Consider the following 21738-nt stretch of genomic DNA (forward strand, 5'->3'; position numbering starts at 1 on the left):
GACTTGAATTCCTAAAATTGGAAATACACATCTACCATTTTATATAATTTTGCTTTTGTTATGTATATTTTTATGTTCCCTGGAAAAAATAAGTGAAAAGTACAGAAAACTATGACAAATATCACTTAAAATTAGATTTTTGTTTTGCTTGCTGGGAAGGGACTTTTCATTGTTGGGTTTATTTGGTCTATGGTCATTTTGTTCTGAGAAAGGATACAATATAGCAAGAGATATGTGGGCAGCTTCTCCTCTTTCCATTGTCTTGTTTTTTTTTTCTCTTTTAAATTTTTTGCCTATTATGTTGTCAAGAAGAGATACTGATCCCTGCTTAACATGCAATCGAGTCGGGTCATGCAAAGGTGAGCATTCAGGCTTTATTTTATTTTGGAATGATATTTGTTTTCCTTCAACAATGTTAAAAGGACTTATGAAAAAAAGTGTTGTGGTTTTAACTCAAGCAACAACACGGTAGACAAACATGGCGGCGACTTCAATTCGGTACTCTATGGCCCAATCCCATTCCTCTCACTTGGCCCTGAGAACCCTTCAGTGAGGTCTCTCCATAGGGAAGTCCCCTCAGTGAGTGGAGTGCAAAGTGAAGTTTGTCCCCTAAGAAACTGGACAGGACTTGCAAGGTTCCACCCTAGTCCAGTAGATGGCCGTAATACGAATTGGCTGTAGACCTCAGTGACGTATTGGCCTACGTTACATGTAAACAACTCGAGTCTCAACCTGTGGTGTGGCAATTGGCGAGTCCGTGAAACTTTAAAAATGCCCGCTACAGTTGTGTTATTACCGATTGCCTGGTAGCTTTTCCGTGTCTCCAACCAACGGAGGAGAAATGCGCGATATTGAAGACTGCTTCGGCGCCATGTAGCACTGATTCATCTTTACAAGGTACGTCCACTCATTTGGAAAAAATGACCCGTTCGGTCAAATACAGTAAGGGTTAACGTACAACACACATTAACATAACACCCTATGTTTGTGTTGACATAAATGACAACCTACTTATTAGTATCTTAATGCCATTTCGTGACATATAGTAGGGGTCTTTAATGTGTGACACGATGAAAAGTAAACAAACACAAGTACAGTCCACCAAACTTCCCTGTAGAACCAAAACACCTCAGTTCATAAGGAATTTAATTCAAAAGAGTTGCCATTGGATATAAAAAAAAGATACTTTCTACATTTTTCATGGTGCATACATCGCAGTAAAAGCTGTCTTTTTCTTTTCTGTGCCCACATTTATGTCTAAATTGTTTATCTTATCTGTTGTGTTCCAGAGTGGCCGTCCCATAAGCATGGACAGGTTGTTGAATGTTCCCATCCTGTGCTCATGGTTCAATGTGGATTCAGAACTCATTCAGGACTTAAGGTTGAGAAAGAAGGCCATGTGGGCCCTGCAAGAGCTGCTGAAGAGGGAACAGGACCATGGCTGGAGTTCCTTATCTACGTGTACTGGCTGGCCTACGGTCTGTCCTACCGTGTGGTGTCACGGGTCTTTAGTGTTCCCAGGTCCACCATACAGAGAATTGTCTGCAGTTAATATGGAATAAATTGCCCAATAGCCATGTTTCAGCCTCTGGAAGTCAGACCCACATTTGCATCCTGTGCTTTTCTGCATTACTATTCAATAAACGTCTTTATTTTGAGTAACACCTTGGTGGTTCATTTCATAATGATGTGACATACTGTGTGTGAACTATGTGACTGTTGGACAGAAAACAACTACAAATCACTAGGTTAAATAATAGTTTACTTTCAGAAAAACAAACTCACATTGGGCCGAAATACATAATAGTAAATAAATAATGTGTCACAAAATGTAACAAAAATATACCAATACTTCCATAAAACAGGAAAACACAAACTGGAACTTCATTGAGTTCTTAATAAAATAAAATATTTTCCTTTTATAAAACAAAGGGAAACTTGCAGGGATGTCACTGTTCTGGAAAATTGTCCATGAGCTTCCCAAAAAAGATCAGGAACCGCTCAGTTTTGGCTTCAGTTTATTCAGTCCTTTTCTGCACTCTGGGAGACTCCTCTTTCAAAAAGTCAAGGAGTGTATCGTGCTTCCTTTTTCTGGGTGATCAGGGGTTTGGCGCCGGAGTGGAAGATGCCGACAACATGCCCGGTGGTGTGGATGGTGTAGTAGCTGTGATGGTGGCCAGCTCTTCCTCGGGACGTTCTACATTGGCCTTTAGGTTGGGTGGAAATGAAATGATGAAATGAAATGATCTGCATGTATATAACGCTTTTCAAGTCAATGACTTTCCAAAGCGCTTTACAATGTGCTCCACATTTCCCAATTGCGGCCTTGCAGCCATGTAACATTCGAACTGGGATCCCTTGATCCCAAGACGAGCGCTCTACCTCCTGAGCTACTGCCGCCCCTAAAAAAAACAAGAATTGCTTAATGCTGGTGTATTGTACAAAACAACTGTGTATAGGATGCTGAACAAGTTGATGTGAGACAGGAAATTATAGGATGTGTTCTGAATAATTATTTGATAGTGAATAGATACACAAACCTGACATGTTATTCTTATGGCTGTAAGAGCCTTCTATTGGCCAGCATCACATATGCTTTAGAATTGTCTCCACATTTGGACATTTTGAGAAGGTAATTAGTTTATTTAATATGTGTTTACAGAGAAGGCAGTGGACTATGTGATAGTTATTTGTTTCAACTGTATTTCCTCGTGAAATTCGGAGACATTACTCATGATGCATGATGAAAACTAATGCATTCTGATCTCACATGAAAGAATCATATTGTAAATAAAACACGACACCCGAAATTGTGTGCAGTAAACAAGCGTATTTATCCAGAACGTTATTGTGACTATGCTGCTTTAGCGACTGGCCATGTAGATGCAAAAGCACGACTCGTTTAAGATAAAAACAGGGATAGGCTGAACCGTGATTTTCTGTGGTTATCCAACTCAACGGTTTGGAGTTTTTTGCGGCTCCCTCGGTAGATTTGCTCACTGTGTAAAGTAGCGATTTTGCAATGTTCATGTTTTAACGCAAAAATACGATTTTCTATTGCATTTATGTCTTACTAAGGTATCTCAAATTATTTCGTTGGAAATACATGCATAGTTGTGGAATATGACTTACATTTGTGCGGTCCCTTTTCAGAAAAAAAATGATAGAAAATTTTATTTAGCTTTTTCTCAGATCAAACTAGGCATTGTAAGGGACACAAAATGTTTTAATATGTGCGACCATGATAAAAACTGATCAAGCAAACTATGAATACAATACCAACATCAAATTTACTATGTATTTATCAAATGTCTGCTAAAGTCTGATTCATCATCAGATATACCAAAGAGTTGTTTCCCTCGTGCTTTTTTGCGTTTATTTATAGCTCTCAGGATGACTATCTTTTTTTCTCTCTTCTCTAACACTCTTCTCTGGTACCATGAGTAAAATAAGTGTGATAATGAGATAAAATCTAATGCCTTTCCGTATTTAATCGATATCAATGGTAGTCCAGTGGTTAAGAATATGCGCTCTCACCTCTGTGATCCGGGTTTGATTCCTGTTGCATGGATATTTTTTGACTGATTGATCATTGCATGAATGTGGTATCATACTAAAATCTTGTGTATTATGAGCACCCAGACTTTGATTTCTTTTTTTAGGTAACAAACAAAGCGTGTTACACATGAATAAATGTGATAAATGTGCATTACCATTAAATATTCCCAATTGTAGCTAGACGACGTGCATTACTACAAAAAAAAATTGGTTTTGTTCTTTTACCACTCCCAGTGTGCGTTTGTGCACTCATTTAATCAACGTTTACCTCATGTTTTGATTTTTTTTCTCTCCCTGTGAAAATAAAACTCATGTGCCCTACGGCATGTTATGCCCCACCCATCAGTGTACACCGCAGAAATATTGCAACTGTGTATTAGCACTGTGTAAATAAAACAGGAATACACACATCACAGAACTGACGATGTTAGCTAGGTAGGGCTCAAAGAACAGCAGGGCTTCTGTTGAGATAAACAGGGATTAAGGGGAAAGAATGGTTTCCGTGGTAACTGCAGCACTCTTTCCATTGCTTGATGACATTTGTGCTCATGGCCCTGCTCACCCGTATGCACACAAAATGCATACTTAGGCTGTCTGGAACACACAATACAGTGTGACTTGTGCTTTGTGACAATAGTGAGATTTAGCTGCAAGAAGTAAACACAGGAGGCACTTTCTCAACTTTGTTCTGCAGTCCTTTTTTTATTATTCTTGGCAGAAATGTACCAAAGCTGTATTCTGCCTCCCTGCACTCCCTGAATAAAACAATAATAGTCTAAATCAAACCTTCTGATAGACTGATTGTTTCTTTAGGAGCTGTCTCTAAATATTTTAACTAACAGAGTTCACATCAAAGTCTTGCCAGGGCTTGTTGTTTCTCAGTCTGCTGGGCATGGGATCATAATGACATTAAATAGATCCGTAAAGACCTGAAGGCTTTAGACAGCTCAGTGTAATGAGTGGAAGGCATGCCGCTACTCGTTTAAGTGGATCCGACGTTGTAAGCCGTGAGGCCGGTGGGTAAGGAAGTGGGCAGACCTCGGCTGGGGTCAGGTGACCAAAAAAAAACCAGCTGATAATCACCTTTTTGCACGTTAAAAGTAGTGTGGAGCATAAAAAAGTTGTTTTTTCCTCGTGTTACTTGTAAGATGTGGGGCTTAAAACAACATGTAGCACTGCTGCAACCTGATATATCTAGGGACTTTGGCCATTTGGTCACGCTGTTGAACCATGTGACCCTAGAAGTTGCTACACAGCCCATTTTCTGATAAACAAAAGTATGGCTGACTGAGAATGTTTAGGTTGTCTTGATTTTTTTTTTAATCGCATTGTCTTTGCATTGAAAAACTGTAATCATAACCAGTGTCATGTTTCTAAACGTAAATCCACAAAGATCAGGCTTCATACCCAATTCCTGAGCTAATGGTGGCCAGATGTCAACGTTGACATGTGTTTAGTTTTCTTCAGTGCTGGGAAATGAATCAAATGCTTTTGATCAATTGGTCATTTTAAAAATCTACAAATCGAAAACTTGCTAGTTTGTGAGATTGACGGTAATAATTCAAGAGCTCAATCATAATTACTCAAAGCTGGTACTGATTATTACGCAATAGTTCTAAAACAAGTAGTATGAGTTGGCATTTCCATATATATGTTTTCTACATTCAATATTTTTATTTATGAAAAGTTTCTTCTTTTGAGCCATATTTGCTCCAAACAAGCACACACAACTGTAAAAAAAAAGATGTTGGCTATATACTGTATAGAAAAATACATATTTGTATTATATTTCTTCATATTTTGAAACATTGTTGCTAACGTCATTACATCATTTTCTAATTTACCCCCAATCAAAGCCAGTGTCCAACTAATATCTTGTAAGTAATACTTATCTTATTTTTATCTTTCAAGTCTTTTGTTACATGTTTATTCTGGATTTTTTTTAACCTTTTTCTTTTTTTTCAATATCATCCAGTTTAAGTTTTTGTAGAAGACAGGGGCATTAGTCTGGTATTGGCATTGGTGGGGACCAAATCATAACCACACATACATTTCATGTGAAATTGGGGAAAAGCACAGTGATGTGTACAAAGTTTGAAACACACTCAAAAAAGGAGAAAATACATCTATGGATTTTAAACTTGAAAGGGGAACAAGACAGAGAGGGAGAACATTCATCTAACACATATTCCTTTTCTAAAGGCCCTCCTCTGAGCATATATTTTTTTAAACAAATCTCCTTGGTTACAAAAGCAGATCTGCTCTAAAGGGTGTGCAAATCAAAGAACATCAACGTGATTGACCGATAGTGACAATGGTGTAAACAGTTCATTATAGTCAAAACAACACACTGTGCAAAATAATAGATAGATAGATTGATACTTTATTCATCCCCGTAGGGAAATTTACACTTCCAGCAGTATCCTTTTGTTGTTTATTAACAGATTAACAGGGTGGCCTCAGGGTGCTAATAATCAAAATTTAAAAAAAAAATGGTATCCTTGTAATATCCTTTGCAGGTGTACAGTATTAAAAATGGAATACACTTATCAGAATGTCAAACACATTTGTACTTTTTGTCAGCGTTTCAGCTGAGAACGTGATTTAACCCTTTCTGTGCTGCTAGTTGAACAAAATTTCGATCGATTTTTGTTTTGAGTGATCACATAATATTGGTCCATCCATGCCAAATCTACACACTTGGTAGAAAAATAAAACGTATAAGTATCCACTCTCCAAATGAGAGAGGTAAGATTTGGTGCAAAGGGGACCATAGTGCAAACACAGAAGCCTCGACAGTCTCCAAAGCCCCCTGTGAAGCCTCGGCTTTGTTCCCAGGCACTGAAGCAAGGCATTCTCTAGGTTGCTCCGCCACTAGCTTGCCATGCTTGAAAGTGGTGCCGCCCTTTGCTTGTCTTATGGACTGCCGGAGTTGGCAAGGGAAAAAAACTTCTTTGCAATTCATTTCATTTTATTTCAGTCTTGATGGAACTGCTTAGGGAAGTAATCATGCAGAACAGTGAGAGCAACCTTTGACCCTAAAATGACCAGATAACCTTTGGGTCAGATCCTTAAAGGGACAGTGTATTATTTAGAGTCTCCTAGTGTTAAACATTCTAAGAATCCATATTGATTTAAAAACAATTAAAATATACATAAACTATCATAAACGTGCATTTTTGTAGATACTCGTAGGTTGAGACATGTGCATTTATTTTACTCAACATGAGCCTCACCCAGCGTTAGCTGACATCTTTGTCCGTCATCTTGCTTCTGCAGGTACCTAAGAACCCCAAAAAAGGCTGGGCAAAAATTATAATAAGAAAATTGTGCGGTTTGGTCACTTTAAGTCTCTATCGTTTCAATTCTTTTTTGTGCTTTGTAGCACCTGTTTTCGGTTGCACTTCACAATGCATCGAAATCCAGTAGTCAAATAATACACTGTCCCTTGTAATGACCATAGAATTACAATACAATATATTGAAATAAAATTTGGCTTAAAATAAATCACTTAAAAATAAAACATTATTCCTAAATATAAAAAAGTGAACTTTCATAAAATATTTTTTTATAATTATAATTGTAATTTGTGATCTTTTTTTATTTTTATTTAGCAGACTAAATTCTTCGAAAATTGCAAAATGTTGTATTACACATTTACACAGACCCATTTTAAATTACGTTTACACTTTTTAGTATTTATTTAGAATAGTCAACTGTTTGCTAATATGTTACGATTATTATATTATTTGGGTTTGGACGTTTCACCATTTTTTGAATTGTCATTTTTATAACATTGAATTATATTACATTAAATTATTTTTTTACCTCTCTGGGAAAAAGATAAAAAATATATATTACAATAATGTTAAATTTTCATATAACTGTTTTAATTTCAAAACTTGAAGCACATTTAAAGGTCACTTCATACATCAAATGTTATTTTTATTTTTTTTCAAAGGCGAATGAACAGCACTGTGCAAAATATCACATTATCTGCAGAAAGGTTGAGTCATTCAAAATTTGATTTTATTATGATTTGTAGCTTCCCCTGCAGATGGCAAAAGGAATGCCCCGTCAGTTGTTTTTTTTTGGAAAAAAAAATTGGCGTTCAAACAAACAAGGTGGCTTAAAGTCCCCCGCGTGGTGCACTGATAAGCGATTTGGCCTCTTCCTGACGGTCAAAGTTCATGCAGACAGCTAGGGGAAAAAAAACGGGGGGGAATCTGATGCAAGCGAGGGTCATTGCTGTCAACGTGAGGGAAGAAAGACCAACATGTAGTATTTCAATTACCGGTACATTTGAAATCATTTGGGTTCATGATTTCTACTCTGTCAGATACTATTCCTGGTTTAAACCTCCTATACGCTGCGACTGTTCGGGGGCTTCAATTTATAGCTCCTTTGATTTTGGACCATATCAACTAGCACGTGTTAAAGAGGAAATGCAGATCCAATTGATATAAATATAATGATGACGAGGCATGTGAATCTATTTGAGAGACCCCTACGTCCTATTTGTTAACCCCTCTGGAGTTACGTCCTAGTCCTATTTGTGGTGCGCTGTCTAGTTTTAGACCTAAGGCTGCAACTTTTGCACGATGTTGAGCTTGGCTCTTTCTTTTCCTTTCAATCGACCCTGTTTTCTCTTTTGTATTGATGTCCCCCAGTGTACAAAACAGATGTGATAACCTCCCTTCATAGGATTAGGATTTTAATTCATGGCATGACTGTTACTATGACAACATCCTTGCTTGTCACGCACCCAGACTGCAAGACCATCCAGTGGTATTGGAGTTCCTTATATGACCTAATGGGTAAATCTGGAATAGAATTATAGTGGCACAATATATCGGCAAATAGTATGACAGATCCAATGTTTTGTATTACCTTAAAGGTAGACACTAAAAAGGATTTCCCTTTTATTCAAATAGTATATTGTTATGTGCAGAGCGGTCTTAATGCTGCTGCTGATAACTGCTAGTAACTTTCACAGGAGACTTGTGCTTGCGGTTTCTTAGCTTTTTTAAGAGTTAGATTCCAATTAATTTGTGTCTGGATGCTCCACACTGATGGACTCTGCCGCACTCTTAGCTGAAGCTAATTGGCTTGGCGCTATAGGGGATCGAACCCATGACCTTGTGTGTAGCAGGTGAATGCTTAACCAGATGAGCTGTCAGGGAATTGAATTAATTTGAGGCGGAGCATATTTGTAGAATTCAAGTTGAAAGGCAGGCAGCACGGCAGGGCAGTGGTTAGCACGTGTGCGGCACAGTTCTGAGGTCATGAAATCGAACCTTCTTGTGTGGAGTTTGCATGTTGTCCCCGTGCTTGCGTGGGTTTCCTCCAAGCACTCCGGTTTCCTCCCACGTCCCAAAAACATTCAAGTCAGGTTAATTGGCCGGTCTAAATTGTCCCTAGGTGTGAATGAGTGAGTGAGTTGTATGTCTCTGTGTGCCTTGTGACTGTCTGGCAACCAGTTCAGGGTGTCCCCTGCCCAATGCCCGAAGATAGCTGGGATGGGCTCCAGCACCCCCTGCGACCCTACTGAGGATAAGTGGTGCCGATAATGGATAGATGGAAGTTGAAAGGCAGGCAGTTGAGCAAACCAAGTCCATAAATGCCGAAAGAAAGATACGGAGTACAATTTGATTTTACACAGAAAAGCCAAAGGACATGAACTTCACATGGTAGCGTAAGGAGACAGCTAAAAAAAATGGTTTCCTGTTTAAATGTTACCTTTTGTTGGGTTCAGAAGGGTCTTTTCCCTTTTTTTTCTTTTTAATTAGATGCTTTGATATAAGGTATACCACTTTACATGAACACAAATGGTCAAAAGGTAAAAAGAAAAGAAAAATTAGTGAGATGTAAAATATTTTACCTCTCGGCTAAAAAAATAAGTGCGTGTACTACCACAATAAAGAATACAAACACGGTAATGTATTTTCGGTTTTTATTTTGAAGTAGGATAATTGGCCACAATTGCGACAAAATTGGTTGAGGAATCGCTCCAGAGATTTACTTCTCGATGCCCAACAAAGTTCACCGTTAGTGCACACAAAGGAAGTGGAAAAAAACAACCTTTGGTGAGCACCGAACAATTGAACTACTGTACACATTAAAAATGAGGCCTTGCATGCACTTGCTTGATGCACACCAAACAAGTGTTTAATTATCATAGTCGAGAGTTTGTTTTTGTGCATCTTCTCTGTCAAGTCACAGAGAAATCTGTCTGGACAAGTAATCAGGCCAACTTCAACCCCCAACCTTTCTTAGTCCCCAATATTAGCTTACCCCACTATATGCCCAAAAATATACCCCAAGCCTGTGAATGTGTTTTCTCTTTTTTTAATATCTTAGATCAGTGACACATTTAGGTGTCCAGGGCTCAAACTTTCGATTTGCTTTTGATAGTGATGGACCAATTTCAATTTTTAGGCCAGATACAATGATTTATGGTCATATTCATTCGGTGTAATAGATAAAATATTGGGCGCCAGTAAGTTAAATATCTGGAACAATTATCTACTATTTCTACAATTTATCTACTATTTAACAGCTCCCCCTAAAGCAGGGTTCTCAAACTTGTGGCCCTGTGGGCTAACCGCACCTCGCGGTCCGAAAATTTAAAAAATGCTAGAAAAAACTCGAGTTCCACCTAAAGTGAGATTTCACCATAGCTTTCGAAAACCTTGGGGTCACTCAGACAATTGTGTATTTCTATAAAACAGCACACTTTTTTATTTATCAAAAAAGTTAAGAAATTAATAGAGAGCAGAGTCAACACATCGAGGTTAGAATGAATGTTTTTAAATTAAAAAAAAAACTATTAAAAAAATATAAATATACATTCTTCAATACTTTGTTTTCGTCAAATAATAGGATTTTCTAAGCGACCCTGAACTTATGAACGGTAGGGTTTATGGTCTTTCCTAGTCTTTCTCATTGGCTTTATTTTTATTCATTGATTACTTATTCATTACTGCATTTTCTCATTTACTCTAAATGTGTTTATTTTTTGTCTTATTATGTGAAAAAATAAAAATGAACATATATAAATACCAGAACCTTTGTTGTGGAAAACAAATTGTAGTCAAATAACACCCAGAACCCGGCAGCATGGCGGCGCAGTGGTTAGCGCTTGTGCGGCACAGTTCTGAGGTCATGAGAGCAAACCTTCGTGTGTGGTGTTTGCGTGTTCTCCCCGTGCTTGCGCGGGTTTCCTCCGGGCACTCCGGTTTCCTCCCACATTCCAAAAACATGCATGTCAGGTTAATTGGCCGGTCCAAATTGTCCCTAGGTGTGAATGAGTGAGCAAATTGTCTGTCCCTGTGTGCCCTGCGACTGGCTGGCAACCAGTTCAGGGTGTCCCCTGCCCACTGCCCGAAGATAGCTGGGATGGGCTCCAGCCCCCCTGCGACCCTACTGAGGATAAGCGGTGCAGATAATGAATGAATAACACCCAGAACCGAACTCCAGATGCCTCTGGTAAATTGAGTTTAAGAACCCTGCAAATCTCCACCACCAGTTGCCACATTTGAGGCAACATTTTTATTTTTCAGGGGCATTGCCCAATCTCTGTCCTGATCCAGTTACTGAAATGATTCTTAACTAGCCAACAGACGTCATCACATCAATGTTTAAATTCTTCACCAGATTACACAGTTCAGTCCTCTGTAACAAAGGACATCCTGTCCTCACTGAGTAGCGGATTACAAATATTATATACCTTTCTTGTGAACACTCAAAAACTGCCTGGAGGCGTCCTAATACCTTGTTGCTTTCTGTGTCAGTGCTCTCAGTGCTAGGGTACAGAGTTGCACATGGAGACGCACAATGGTCTCATTGTTCAGGATCTCAGACATTGTTTTCGATGTACAATGAGGCTGTTATGCACGTCAGATGCTAAATGTTGCCAGGTGCTTTTCAAAAAGTCAAAATGATTAATAGTCAACTTATTTAATGATATTTGGAATAAAATCTAAACGAAACCCTGCAAGAGTTGACTGTACAAAATCCACAAGAGCTTCTACTTTTCACAAAGAGATCCATCTTAACTGGTGTATGAGTCAGAAAATAAAAATTATGTTTGAATGTTTAAATATATTGTTTTTATCCCCTCAGGATCCGTCCTCAATTGGCCCGGGAGAAAATCGAAGGATGCCACATCTGCACCTATGTGATGCCAGGCGAGCCTCAGGTCATCCTGGGCAAGGACAAATCCTTCACGTACGACTATGTGTTCGACATAGACTCTCAGCAGGACGCCATCTACCAGACCTGCACTGAGAAGCTGATCGAGGGCTGCTTCGAGGGATACAATGCAACTGTCTTCGCTTACGGGCAGGCTAGTCCAAGATTAGTTTGTAGATTGCATCATAAGCCTCTCAATGTTTTGTAAACTTTAAAAAAAATACGGATAAAATCAGACACCTACTCTGCTGACATGAATCCTCAGAATTGTTGTTTTCAGAGCTCTTTATCCACTTTGTACTCGAACCGGAGCATGTTAGTGACCAGTTTGACCGGTTGCTGCAGCAACAATGTCAGAGCAGAGGCATCATCCATCAGTGTTTGATTTCATGCAATTGGGATTTCTATTTGCTGCTCCACACTGACTCACAACGTTCATTGATTTATGACATGAATTCGGAAAATCTTTACAATTTCAGGCTTTCAGTGCCCCATCTTCCGCTCGATTGGTTACAGTACTTTCACACCACTGACATCCTTTATTCCTCACTTTCTTTGCCTCTCCCAACACATGGTTGTTTTGATCACGTGCACTCTGTTTGCCTGCTAAAAAAACAGGAACGGAGTCTGGAATGGAATGTTTGCATTAGAGAGCTCATATTTCGGAACAATATTTGATATAAATCTTCTATCAGGACAAACCAAATTTGAGCAGCATTTAGTGCTTTCATTTGCCCACTCCTGCTGTATCACTTGAGTTCTGTAATACCTAAGGTATTATGCACACATTGTTGACTGTAAATATGATTACTCAAGGTGGAAAATTACCTAGGGGGCTGATTTTGTTGGTTCACTTTATTCAATGTTCTTGAATTAAGATCTCACAAGAGTTACATATATACCGCTTTTTACAAAAAAGGACTTAACAACAAATGAATATTTTTAAACTAATACTCGATGTATGCAGCATCGATATATATTACTGATTTAGAAGAAGAATAATTGCTTCGAACAACAAAAAGTGACAATACTTTTCTTTTATTAGATTAGGTCTCTCATAGCAGTACACACTGCATAAAATAATAATAATCTTGAACAAATTGCTGATAGGTTTGCTCATTTTTAAAAATCAGAAATGCAATCTTTTATAATGAGCAAAATCTGCTGGAAATCCTGCTAAAATAAGCAAATAAAAGAAAAGTACTCTGATAATCTCAAGGATTATTTCTAAGAGGGAAAACCAAGTTTTAAATAAAGTAAAACTGGAATATTATTTTATTTTAATAGAAAACTAATTTAACTTAAGTTAGATATAAAACAAATGTTTTTAAAAGGAGCAAATTTATCTGCATTTATTTTGCGTCACATGCTTAACTTTAGAACGGTATACTGGTCTACACCCCAGATACAACTTTAGAAGGTGTACTTTATTCCTCCAAAAATATTACCAGCATTTATCGGCTTTGTGATAGTGACTTACTCATACTCTTGATGCTTATCATGCACCGCTTTGACTATTCAAACTTTGCAATTTCTTCACGTGATTTTGCATCCCGGCATCTGCAGACTGGTTCTGGTAAAACCTACACCATGGGAACGGGCTTCGACGTCAACATTTCAGACGATGAACTCGGCATCATCCCTCGTGCCGTCCACCACCTCTACCAGGGCATCGAGCGCCGTCGTCAGGCCGCACAGGAGCAGGGGCGCCCAGCTCCAGAGTTTAAGATCAACGCTCAGTTCTTGGAGGTAACCAGCCCAAAGGCAGCTGTCACACTCAGCGGGGGGCTGAGAGAGCATGCACGGGGGTTTAAGAGGTGGCGATTGAGAAGGTAACAAGGAGCCTCATTTGGAGGCACTTGTGCGGCTTCATCACACTTTGACAGTGCTTGCATACCAAAAAAGACGAGCTGCAACCCGAGATGCGTTGGAACGTTGACAACTACAAATCAAAGTGGGCAGAATAACGGCTGTTATTGGATTAGATTATGTAAAACGAGTCAGCTAACACTGGATATAATAAACAGTCCTACAATGTCAACAAAAATCGATCATAGAAATAGTTGACAATGAATTTCTTTGTTGACTTTCGTTTGTCGACTTTTTGTTTCTCCAACAGAGTGAGGCATCTGTACATGAATGTAATCTTTGCCGAGAGTCTCTTTTGCAATAGTCAATACCATCTCTGTCTGGAGCAGTAACATAAACATACAAAAGAGGCTGTGTCAACATCAAGTAGTGTATATGGTCATTAAAAAGAGTACATAAAAGTTTGCAGCGCAGACCTTGCGTACATGGCCGTAGATTGGTAACGCATCAACATTTAAAAAGAATGTTGGACAGTTGACAAAAACGGAGTCTGACTCGACTCTTTAAGATTCAAGTAACCTTCAAGCCAATACAGGTTTGATAACATGCATTGTACATTTTATACCCCTTTGCAGGGTTGGGTAGGGTTACTTTAACTTGATTACTTTCAATTACTTTTGGATTACTCCAATACCAAATATGCTAATAAAAGACAAAAGAAAAGGCTTTGATCTCTTTGATCTCGGGCAAAACTAACATAAAATGCGACAGAAACAAAATGAAAATAAATCCAAACAGCTTGCAACATCATTTTTGCCGTTCCATGTATTCCATTACTCCCCAAGCCTGCACAAAATTTAGTAATTTTATTCATATTTAGTTTCTTTTGTCTTTTATTAGCATATTTGGTGTTGGAGTAATCCAAAAGTAATTGAAAGTAATCCAGTTAAAGTAACCCTACCCAACCCTGCCCCTTTGTTTCGCTGTAAAGAAAGCTTCAGCGTTATTCCAGATCGTTCCTGACAAAAATGCACGCAGTCCGAAGAACAAACATCAGTTGATAAAACGTTTAAAACGAAACATGTCAGTTGTTAAAACCATTTGAATCGTTAAGTACTTTCGTTACAGACTGTGCGGTTGACCACTGAATGTAATTCACAAAATGGACATCTTATTTGTTTTATTAAATGTTATATGTTAATATGTCTCTTCTTGGTTTACAGAGATAGACAATGTTTTCTTGATTTTAATGTATTATTTTTTGCCTGTCCCTAATAAAACCCCAGGGGGTAATTTATGTATTATGTCTCTACTTAGCAACAACTGTGCCTTAATTGGTTTAAGTGCATTTGTATTTAATTCCTTTACAGATCTGCGATAATTTCTATAAAATGTTCTTTTCATTGTACCCATTTTTACTATGTTAATTATCATTTGCCACCTATTTAAATGCACTTCATTCTAAATTTATTAAAAAAATAAATAATTATGGGATTATTCGACCTCTATAATATCAATAATTTCCGACTTGTCGACTATTAAAGTAGTAGTTAGAGGTAAGATTGGGCCTTAAAATATCCACTGCGTGAATCCTCCACAAAGGAAAATAAACTAATAACATTTTAGGCCCGACCCGAATTTCGGCTCGGGTTCGGGCTCTGCCTTAAGATCTTACCTCTAGTTGCAGCTCTGGTCCCAAGCAGAGATTTCTTTAAAAATGGTTATTTGTTTTGTGCTTTGGTGCAGCTCTACAACGAGGAAGTTCTGGACCTCTTTGACTCTGTGCGTGACGGCAAGCAGAAATCTCACATCAGGATTCATGAAGACGCAAACGGGGGGATTTACACTGTGGGTGTGACCACGCGCACTGTGGCTTCCGAAGCAGAGGTATGATGTTTATCATTTGCAGCTTATGAAATAGTGTCACTAATAATTCTTCTTGCTAATATAGATGATGCAGTGCCTCAAGCTAGGTGCTTTATCTCGCACCACCGCCAGCACGCAAATGAACGTCCAGAGCTCCCGCTCGCACGCCATTTTCACCATTCACCTATGCCAAGTCAGAGTTTGTGCCTCCCCTGACAATGTGAGAGTCACAACCTACCTTCCACAAACCTTTTTCTTTGTTAGGTTTTCTCATGTTATATAATGAGTGTGTAAAAAAAGTCTGAATAGTCAAACTGCACTCTAAGGACACAGTGTTCCTTTTTAGCTTAATGTTTTACAATTTTAATAAAAAAGAGAAATAAATTACATCAGCATTTATTACTCAAATATTTCTGTAAAAATAATTCACAAATATAAACATGAATAAACATTTTATGAAAAAAAATCGTACATAAAATCATATTGTGAATTTCTTTGCAGGGATAAATAAAGTATCTATCTATCTATCTATCTATCTATCTATCTATCTATCTATCTATCTATCTATCTATCTATATTGTTAAATTCAAAATTAACTTTTCAGTTAAAGCTTGGGGTTGGTCACTTTTTGAGTCTATTTAGTTTGTATTCTTCCTTGTGATTTGTAGCAATGTTTTTTTTTCGGTTCCACTACACAATACAGCAATCTGTAGTGATCAAATATTTCACTGTATCCTTTTAAAATACACAACTTGTTTCCGTGTTAACGTTTCCTAAGATTGTCCTTTTGGGTGCTTGCAGCTGGAAGAGGGCGACAATCGGGTCTCCAATGGCAACGGAGACATGGACGAGTATGAAACGCTGAGTGCCAAATTCCACTTTGTGGACCTGGCCGGATCCGAAAGGCTCAAGAGGACCGGGGCAACTGGGGACCGAGCTAAAGAGGGCATCTCCATCAACTGTGGACTGGTGAGAGAACACTGACATTTAGTGGGTGCAATCGGTACTGCAGAATCTGAATATTATGGGAAATGTATTTAAGTCTTTCAATGAAAAGAGTGAAACATGCGATATACAGCACATTTAAGATGAACATTAGTTTTTTTTTTTTTTTAAGCTGGCCCTGGGGAACGTTATCAGTGCTTTGGGCGACCGCAGCAAGCGATCATCCCATGTGCCATACAGAGACTCCAAACTCACCCGACTTCTGCAGGACTCTTTAGGAGGAAACAGGTCAGAGAATACTCGAAGCTCTACCTCTTTCATTAAAGGGCACCTTAAACAGATATCCTTATATATCTCAGCCAAACAGTGATGATCGCGTGCATCAGCCCGTCCGACCGAGACTTCATGGAGACGCTCAACACACTCAAGTACGCCAACCGCGCTCGGAACATTAAAAACAAAGTTGTGGTAAACCAGGACAAAGCCAGCCAGCAGATCAGTGCGCTCAGAACAGAGATTGCTCGGCTGCAAATAGAACTCATGGAGTATAAAACTGTGAGTAAAAGGCATAAGGAAAACATTTTGGCCTATTTTTCAAGACACCAAGCAAAGATAATCAGAATAATGCAATGCTATTTATGGTCAGAATATATTTTGAAAAAGTTACATTGTACAAACTGCCTGCCTAGGGTAAACGCTTGGCTGGCGAGGAGGGTGTGGAGAGTTTCAGTGACATGTTTCACGAGAACTCCATGCTGCAGACAGAGAACAGCAACCTGCGGGTGCGGGTGAAAGCCATGCAGGAGACTATCGATGCTCAGCGGGCAAGACTCACACAGCTGCTCAGCGACCAGGCCAACCAGGCCCTCACCAGGGCAGGTAGGGATTCCTGACAACAGCAATGCCACAGCAAGATGAATAATTATCTAGTATGCTTATCGGTTAGATGGACTTTTTCACGAAAAATCTTTGTTATTCAGGTGAAGGGGGCACCGAAGAAATTGGCAACATGATCCAAAGTTACATCAAAGAAATTGAAGATCTCCGGTAAACACAGGAGGGAGTTGATGTCATTGTTTTGTATTGATTGAAACGGCACATTAAAGTTAAATATTTATATTTAGGAACAGTAAAAGTATCACATTATCATTGTGTTAAAAAGATAAGTTTACACAAAAATATGAGTGAAGTAGGTTTTCGTTGTTGTTTAAATGATCATCAATCTATTAAGGATACATTTTAAAGTTCCATTTTAGGATTTAAGTCATGTTAATTTGTGAAGCCCTTAATCACTAAGTCTCAAAGGGCTGCACAGACAACGGATTATTGCAAACCACAGAAAAACTCAAAAACCTCAACATGAGGAAAATGAAGAAACCTTGAGAAGGGACTGCGCATGAGGTAATCCCCCTTCCAGGATTACTAGGCTGCAATGGATGTTGCAATAACAAATAATTATTGTCCACATAAAATATAGGTTATTCATATGCTATAGAATATGATTACCAAAATAATGTACACAATTCTGCATTTTTGGAGGGTAATATTTTGGGGAACTGGCTTTGAGGAAGCATGGCACTAAGTTGTAAGTGCATCAGCACAATAGTGCAGTGAAAAACAGTAAATTGGCTTTAGCAGAAACATCATTAAATATATTTTTACAACAAAAAATCTCTTTGGATTATGAATCACACTTAGACAAAATTATATAACTCCATACAGTAAAATCAACCAGAAATCACACTTACTTATGTCACTTTTTTTTTTCATGCAAAGTCGACAAAAATTTTGTTGTTTTGCCAAGAAGATGCTAGTTTACTGCAACAAAATTTCGGACAATTTATTTCTAGTAGAAAAAGTTTTTTTTTCTACATGACTAGTTTTTTGTGGCAGAAAGAATTGACTTTGGTTGTCTATGAAGAAAGAAGGCACATTTTCTGCAAGATTTAGAAAACATATGCAAACTAAAAACTAAACCGGTTGCAATTCATATTTTGTACATTACAATAACAAATGTGTATTATGCAGCCTTCAAATATTGTAATATTTATTGGAAATATGGAAATGGAGAATGTGCAACAGTTCAAACTATTTTGGTCCTTAGGGCAAAGCTTCTAGAGAGCGAGTCAGTGAACGAGAGCCTGCGCAAGAGCCTCTCTCGTGCCTCCAGCCGCCAGACCTTCTATGGCGGGCCTGGCTCCTTCTCATCATCCTCTTCCGTCCCCGAGAAGGAGACGTCTGACATTATCGAGATGGCCAAGAAGGACCTGGAAAAGCTGAAAAAGCGAGAGAAAAAGAAGAAGAAAAGGTAAAAGGTTTAAATGTCTAAGTGTGAGGATAACAGTTTCAGATAATAGATGCTGTTCACTTAAGGTGAACTCTAGAGTTTCTGACAATGGGGAGATTTTCTCTCATCCTTCCTCCCTCTCCTCATATGTCTAAATTTCTTGTTTAAACCTTCGCTGACTCCTGCGAAGACTGCAGCACCTGTTGGAGGAGCAAGAGAATGGGGAGGATGATGTGGAGGATGAGGTTGTCGTCAGGTTTGTTCGCTTCCAACCTCCTGCTGTCGCTATCCAGCTCACTTTTGAGCTCACCTTCATTGTAACCGCAAAACACAAACCTCAGTCATGCTTATAGCTATCATTGCTGCTTGTCTTTCAGATATTCATTTGAATTCATAAAGGATATCATATTGTGTTGCTGACGCTTGTAAATCATCTTCAAAACATCTGAAATAATGTTGGTAAACTTTTTGGGAAGATTTTTTTTCTCCTAGTTTGCATCTTTTTTCTTTGTTTTAACAATAGTTTGAATGAAATGCTGTCTTATTTACGAATAGCAAACAACTCCTGTGCTAAACATGCATACCCATGAGAACCGATACACGAATATCCACATAACCTTTGGATATTTGTGTACTGTATACATTTTTAGTTCCTGTGCCTTTGTGTTGTATTTATTTTTTGACATATTTCGAACCTTTCTGCTTTACACGTGGTTGAATTTGCAAGCACGCATAATATATTTTGACCCCTAAACATCGTTAACATAGTTTATATGTTCTGCCCTTTATAATTGGGGAATTTACTGATAATTATTATCATTTTGGTCCTAAAAATAATTTGTTTGTAGTGGTTAGACATCCTTTAAGGATATCATAAATGGTTTGATGTCTGGTCTACATTGTTTTTGTTTGTTTTAATACCTTCACTATATTGTTTTCTATCATGTGTTTTCCGTTATTTGTTTTTGTTTGAGTCTATGTGAAGGTATTATTTATTTTTTAGTATTTTATTTATTTATATTTAATATATTTTGACTTTTAAAATCCAAATACTAATAATATTTACCTAATTTCTATTCCTAATATTTTTTGACCTGATTTATATTTTTCGACAGTACATATAATCTATATTTAATATAGATTTTGAGCATACATTCTCTCATTGTGCTGCGTAATTGCACCAGGTGCTTTAACATGTTTCATTTTGTCATTAAAAGAGGCACGTTAGCGTTTTTTACACCGTATATAGATCTGTTAAGTTTGTCTCTCGTTAACAAGCTGCCTTTACAGTGAATTGTCACATAAACTGCGAGCATTGTAATTGTTAAGGCAGAAGTGTATGTACCTAAAAATGTGGCCCATTCATCTGTCCAGTGGCCGGTGTTAACATTTGAAACATTGCTGAAACAATGGAAGCAAAAGCTTGTTATATGCTAAATCACATCTCCTGTAATGACAGCTTTTGTGTGTGTGTGATAAGAAAATCAGCCATTAAAATAAAATCACATGCTTGGTTCTATCTTTTAGTGTTTGCAAGGATGACATTCCCGACAATGAGCAGGAGAAGAGCAGCAACAAGGAGAACATTGAGCACACTAGTGATGATGCCGACATGGTGAGACCCTTCACTGTGTGTTTTTTTAAAAACACATTTTTCAATAATTACTGATTACACTTTTCATTGTTGACTTAATGATCTTCATTTCAAAATGCAAAAGTAACTAAGAATCGTTGAACAATCTGGAATACATCTTTTAAACCCTTGTCAACAAATCACCTGGTAGGAAGGGCAGGATGGCAGCGACCACGATGATGAAGAAGAAGAAGAGGATGAAGAGGAGGACGAGGATATAGAGGTGGAGGATAGTTCAGAAGAATCTGACTCTGAGTCGGATGAAAAAGGTACGAAGAACCTAGCATGTTGCCCTATAACATATGTGCTTCTTTTGTATATTGACTAGCGAGGGTAGATTTTCACATTGCTTAAATTTGACAGAGAACTTTCAGGCGGACTTGGCAAACATCACATGCGAGATCGCCATCAAGCAGAAGTTGATCGACGAGCTGGAGAACAGCCAGCGTCGGCTTCACACCCTCAAGCAGCAGTACGAGCAGAAACTGATGATGCTGCAGTGCAAGATCCGTGACACGCAGTTGGAGCGAGATCGCGTTCTCCAGAATATGAGTACGTTCCTGTTGTACAAAAATGAGTGTTCGATTTCACCCATGGTGATTGATCAGTATATCCGTACTTCGTTGCAAACCAATGCGTATCTCCTCAGGCACAGTCGAAAGTGGCTCAGATGACAAAGCTCGCAAAATCAAGACAGAGTATGAGAAAAAGCTGACCGTGATGAACAAGGAGCTGCAGAAGCTCCAGTCGGCCCAGAAGGAGCACGCCCGTCTGCTTAGAAACCAGTCGCAGTATGAAAAGCAGCTACGCAAGCTCCAGATGGACGTGGCTGAAATGAAGAAGACCAAGGTAGTTCTGGGTGAAGGAACAACCTTAAAAGGGAGTCAAATGCTTGATTTAAGCAAGACTTTCCCACTGAGAAAAATTCTATGACAAGAATTCTCGTCTCTGGGTGTCAACTTTCAATTTTTGCCTGACAAGATTTTTTTAGGTAGGTTTGGTATATGCTTAACTCCTAACAGAAACACCTCAAGTCCGCTTAGGCACAAGAACATTTTCATATTGTTATAAAATAAAACTTGTATTGCAGATATGTTTTATATAGTGTCTGTATGTGAGCAGTTCAAAGGGCTTTAGATATGACTTTTATATTCTATGTTTCATTCAGGTTCGCCTCATGAAGCAAATGAAGGAGCAGCAGGAGAAGAACCGCATGAACGAGTCCCGGCGGAACCGGGAGATCGCCTCCTTGAAGAAGGATCAGCGCAAGCAAGAGGTCAGTCACCCACATGGTCATCTTCCTCTCCAGGTGAACCATTGATTAATGTCCTTTGCCTTTTTTGTCCTTGTCCACAGCACCAATTAAAGCTCTTGGAGGCTCAGAAGAGGCAGCAGGAGCTTATCCTCAGGAGGAAGACCGAGGAAGTGGGTTATAGTCCATAGATGC

General features: G+C 38.5%; 1 protein-coding gene across 4 annotated transcripts in view; it reads left to right on the forward strand.

Annotated features, from left to right (window-relative positions):
* Positions 1-21738, forward strand: part of LOC148362883 (kinesin-like protein KIF21A) — a 45724-nt gene that overhangs the window by 1933 nt on the left and 22053 nt on the right. For 2 of the 4 annotated variants that reach the window (XM_088340466.1, XM_088340467.1), the window contains exons 2-18: positions 11683-11905; positions 13318-13500; positions 15307-15447; positions 15512-15646; positions 16228-16395; positions 16544-16659; positions 16731-16926; positions 17061-17250; positions 17352-17418; positions 18476-18679; positions 18849-18914; positions 20186-20273; positions 20443-20560; positions 20655-20843; positions 20941-21140; positions 21460-21567; positions 21648-21716. In XM_088340466.1, coding sequence (XP_088196592.1) covers positions 11683-11905; positions 13318-13500; positions 15307-15447; positions 15512-15646; positions 16228-16395; positions 16544-16659; positions 16731-16926; positions 17061-17250; positions 17352-17418; positions 18476-18679; positions 18849-18914; positions 20186-20273; positions 20443-20560; positions 20655-20843; positions 20941-21140; positions 21460-21567; positions 21648-21716 — 2461 coding nt within the window. The remainder of the gene's footprint in view (positions 1-11682; positions 11906-13317; positions 13501-15306; positions 15448-15511; positions 15647-16227; positions 16396-16543; positions 16660-16730; positions 16927-17060; positions 17251-17351; positions 17419-18475; positions 18680-18848; positions 18915-20185; positions 20274-20442; positions 20561-20654; positions 20844-20940; positions 21141-21459; positions 21568-21647; positions 21717-21738) is intronic. The other 2 variants (XM_088340468.1, XM_088340469.1) reach the window with 1 other exon arrangement.

This window comes from Urocampus carinirostris, chromosome 7 (assembly GCF_059441175.1).
Source record: "Urocampus carinirostris isolate Australia breed hairy pipefish chromosome 7, RoL_Ucar_1.0, whole genome shotgun sequence".
Classification (NCBI taxonomy): Eukaryota; Metazoa; Chordata; class Actinopteri; order Syngnathiformes; family Syngnathidae; genus Urocampus; species Urocampus carinirostris.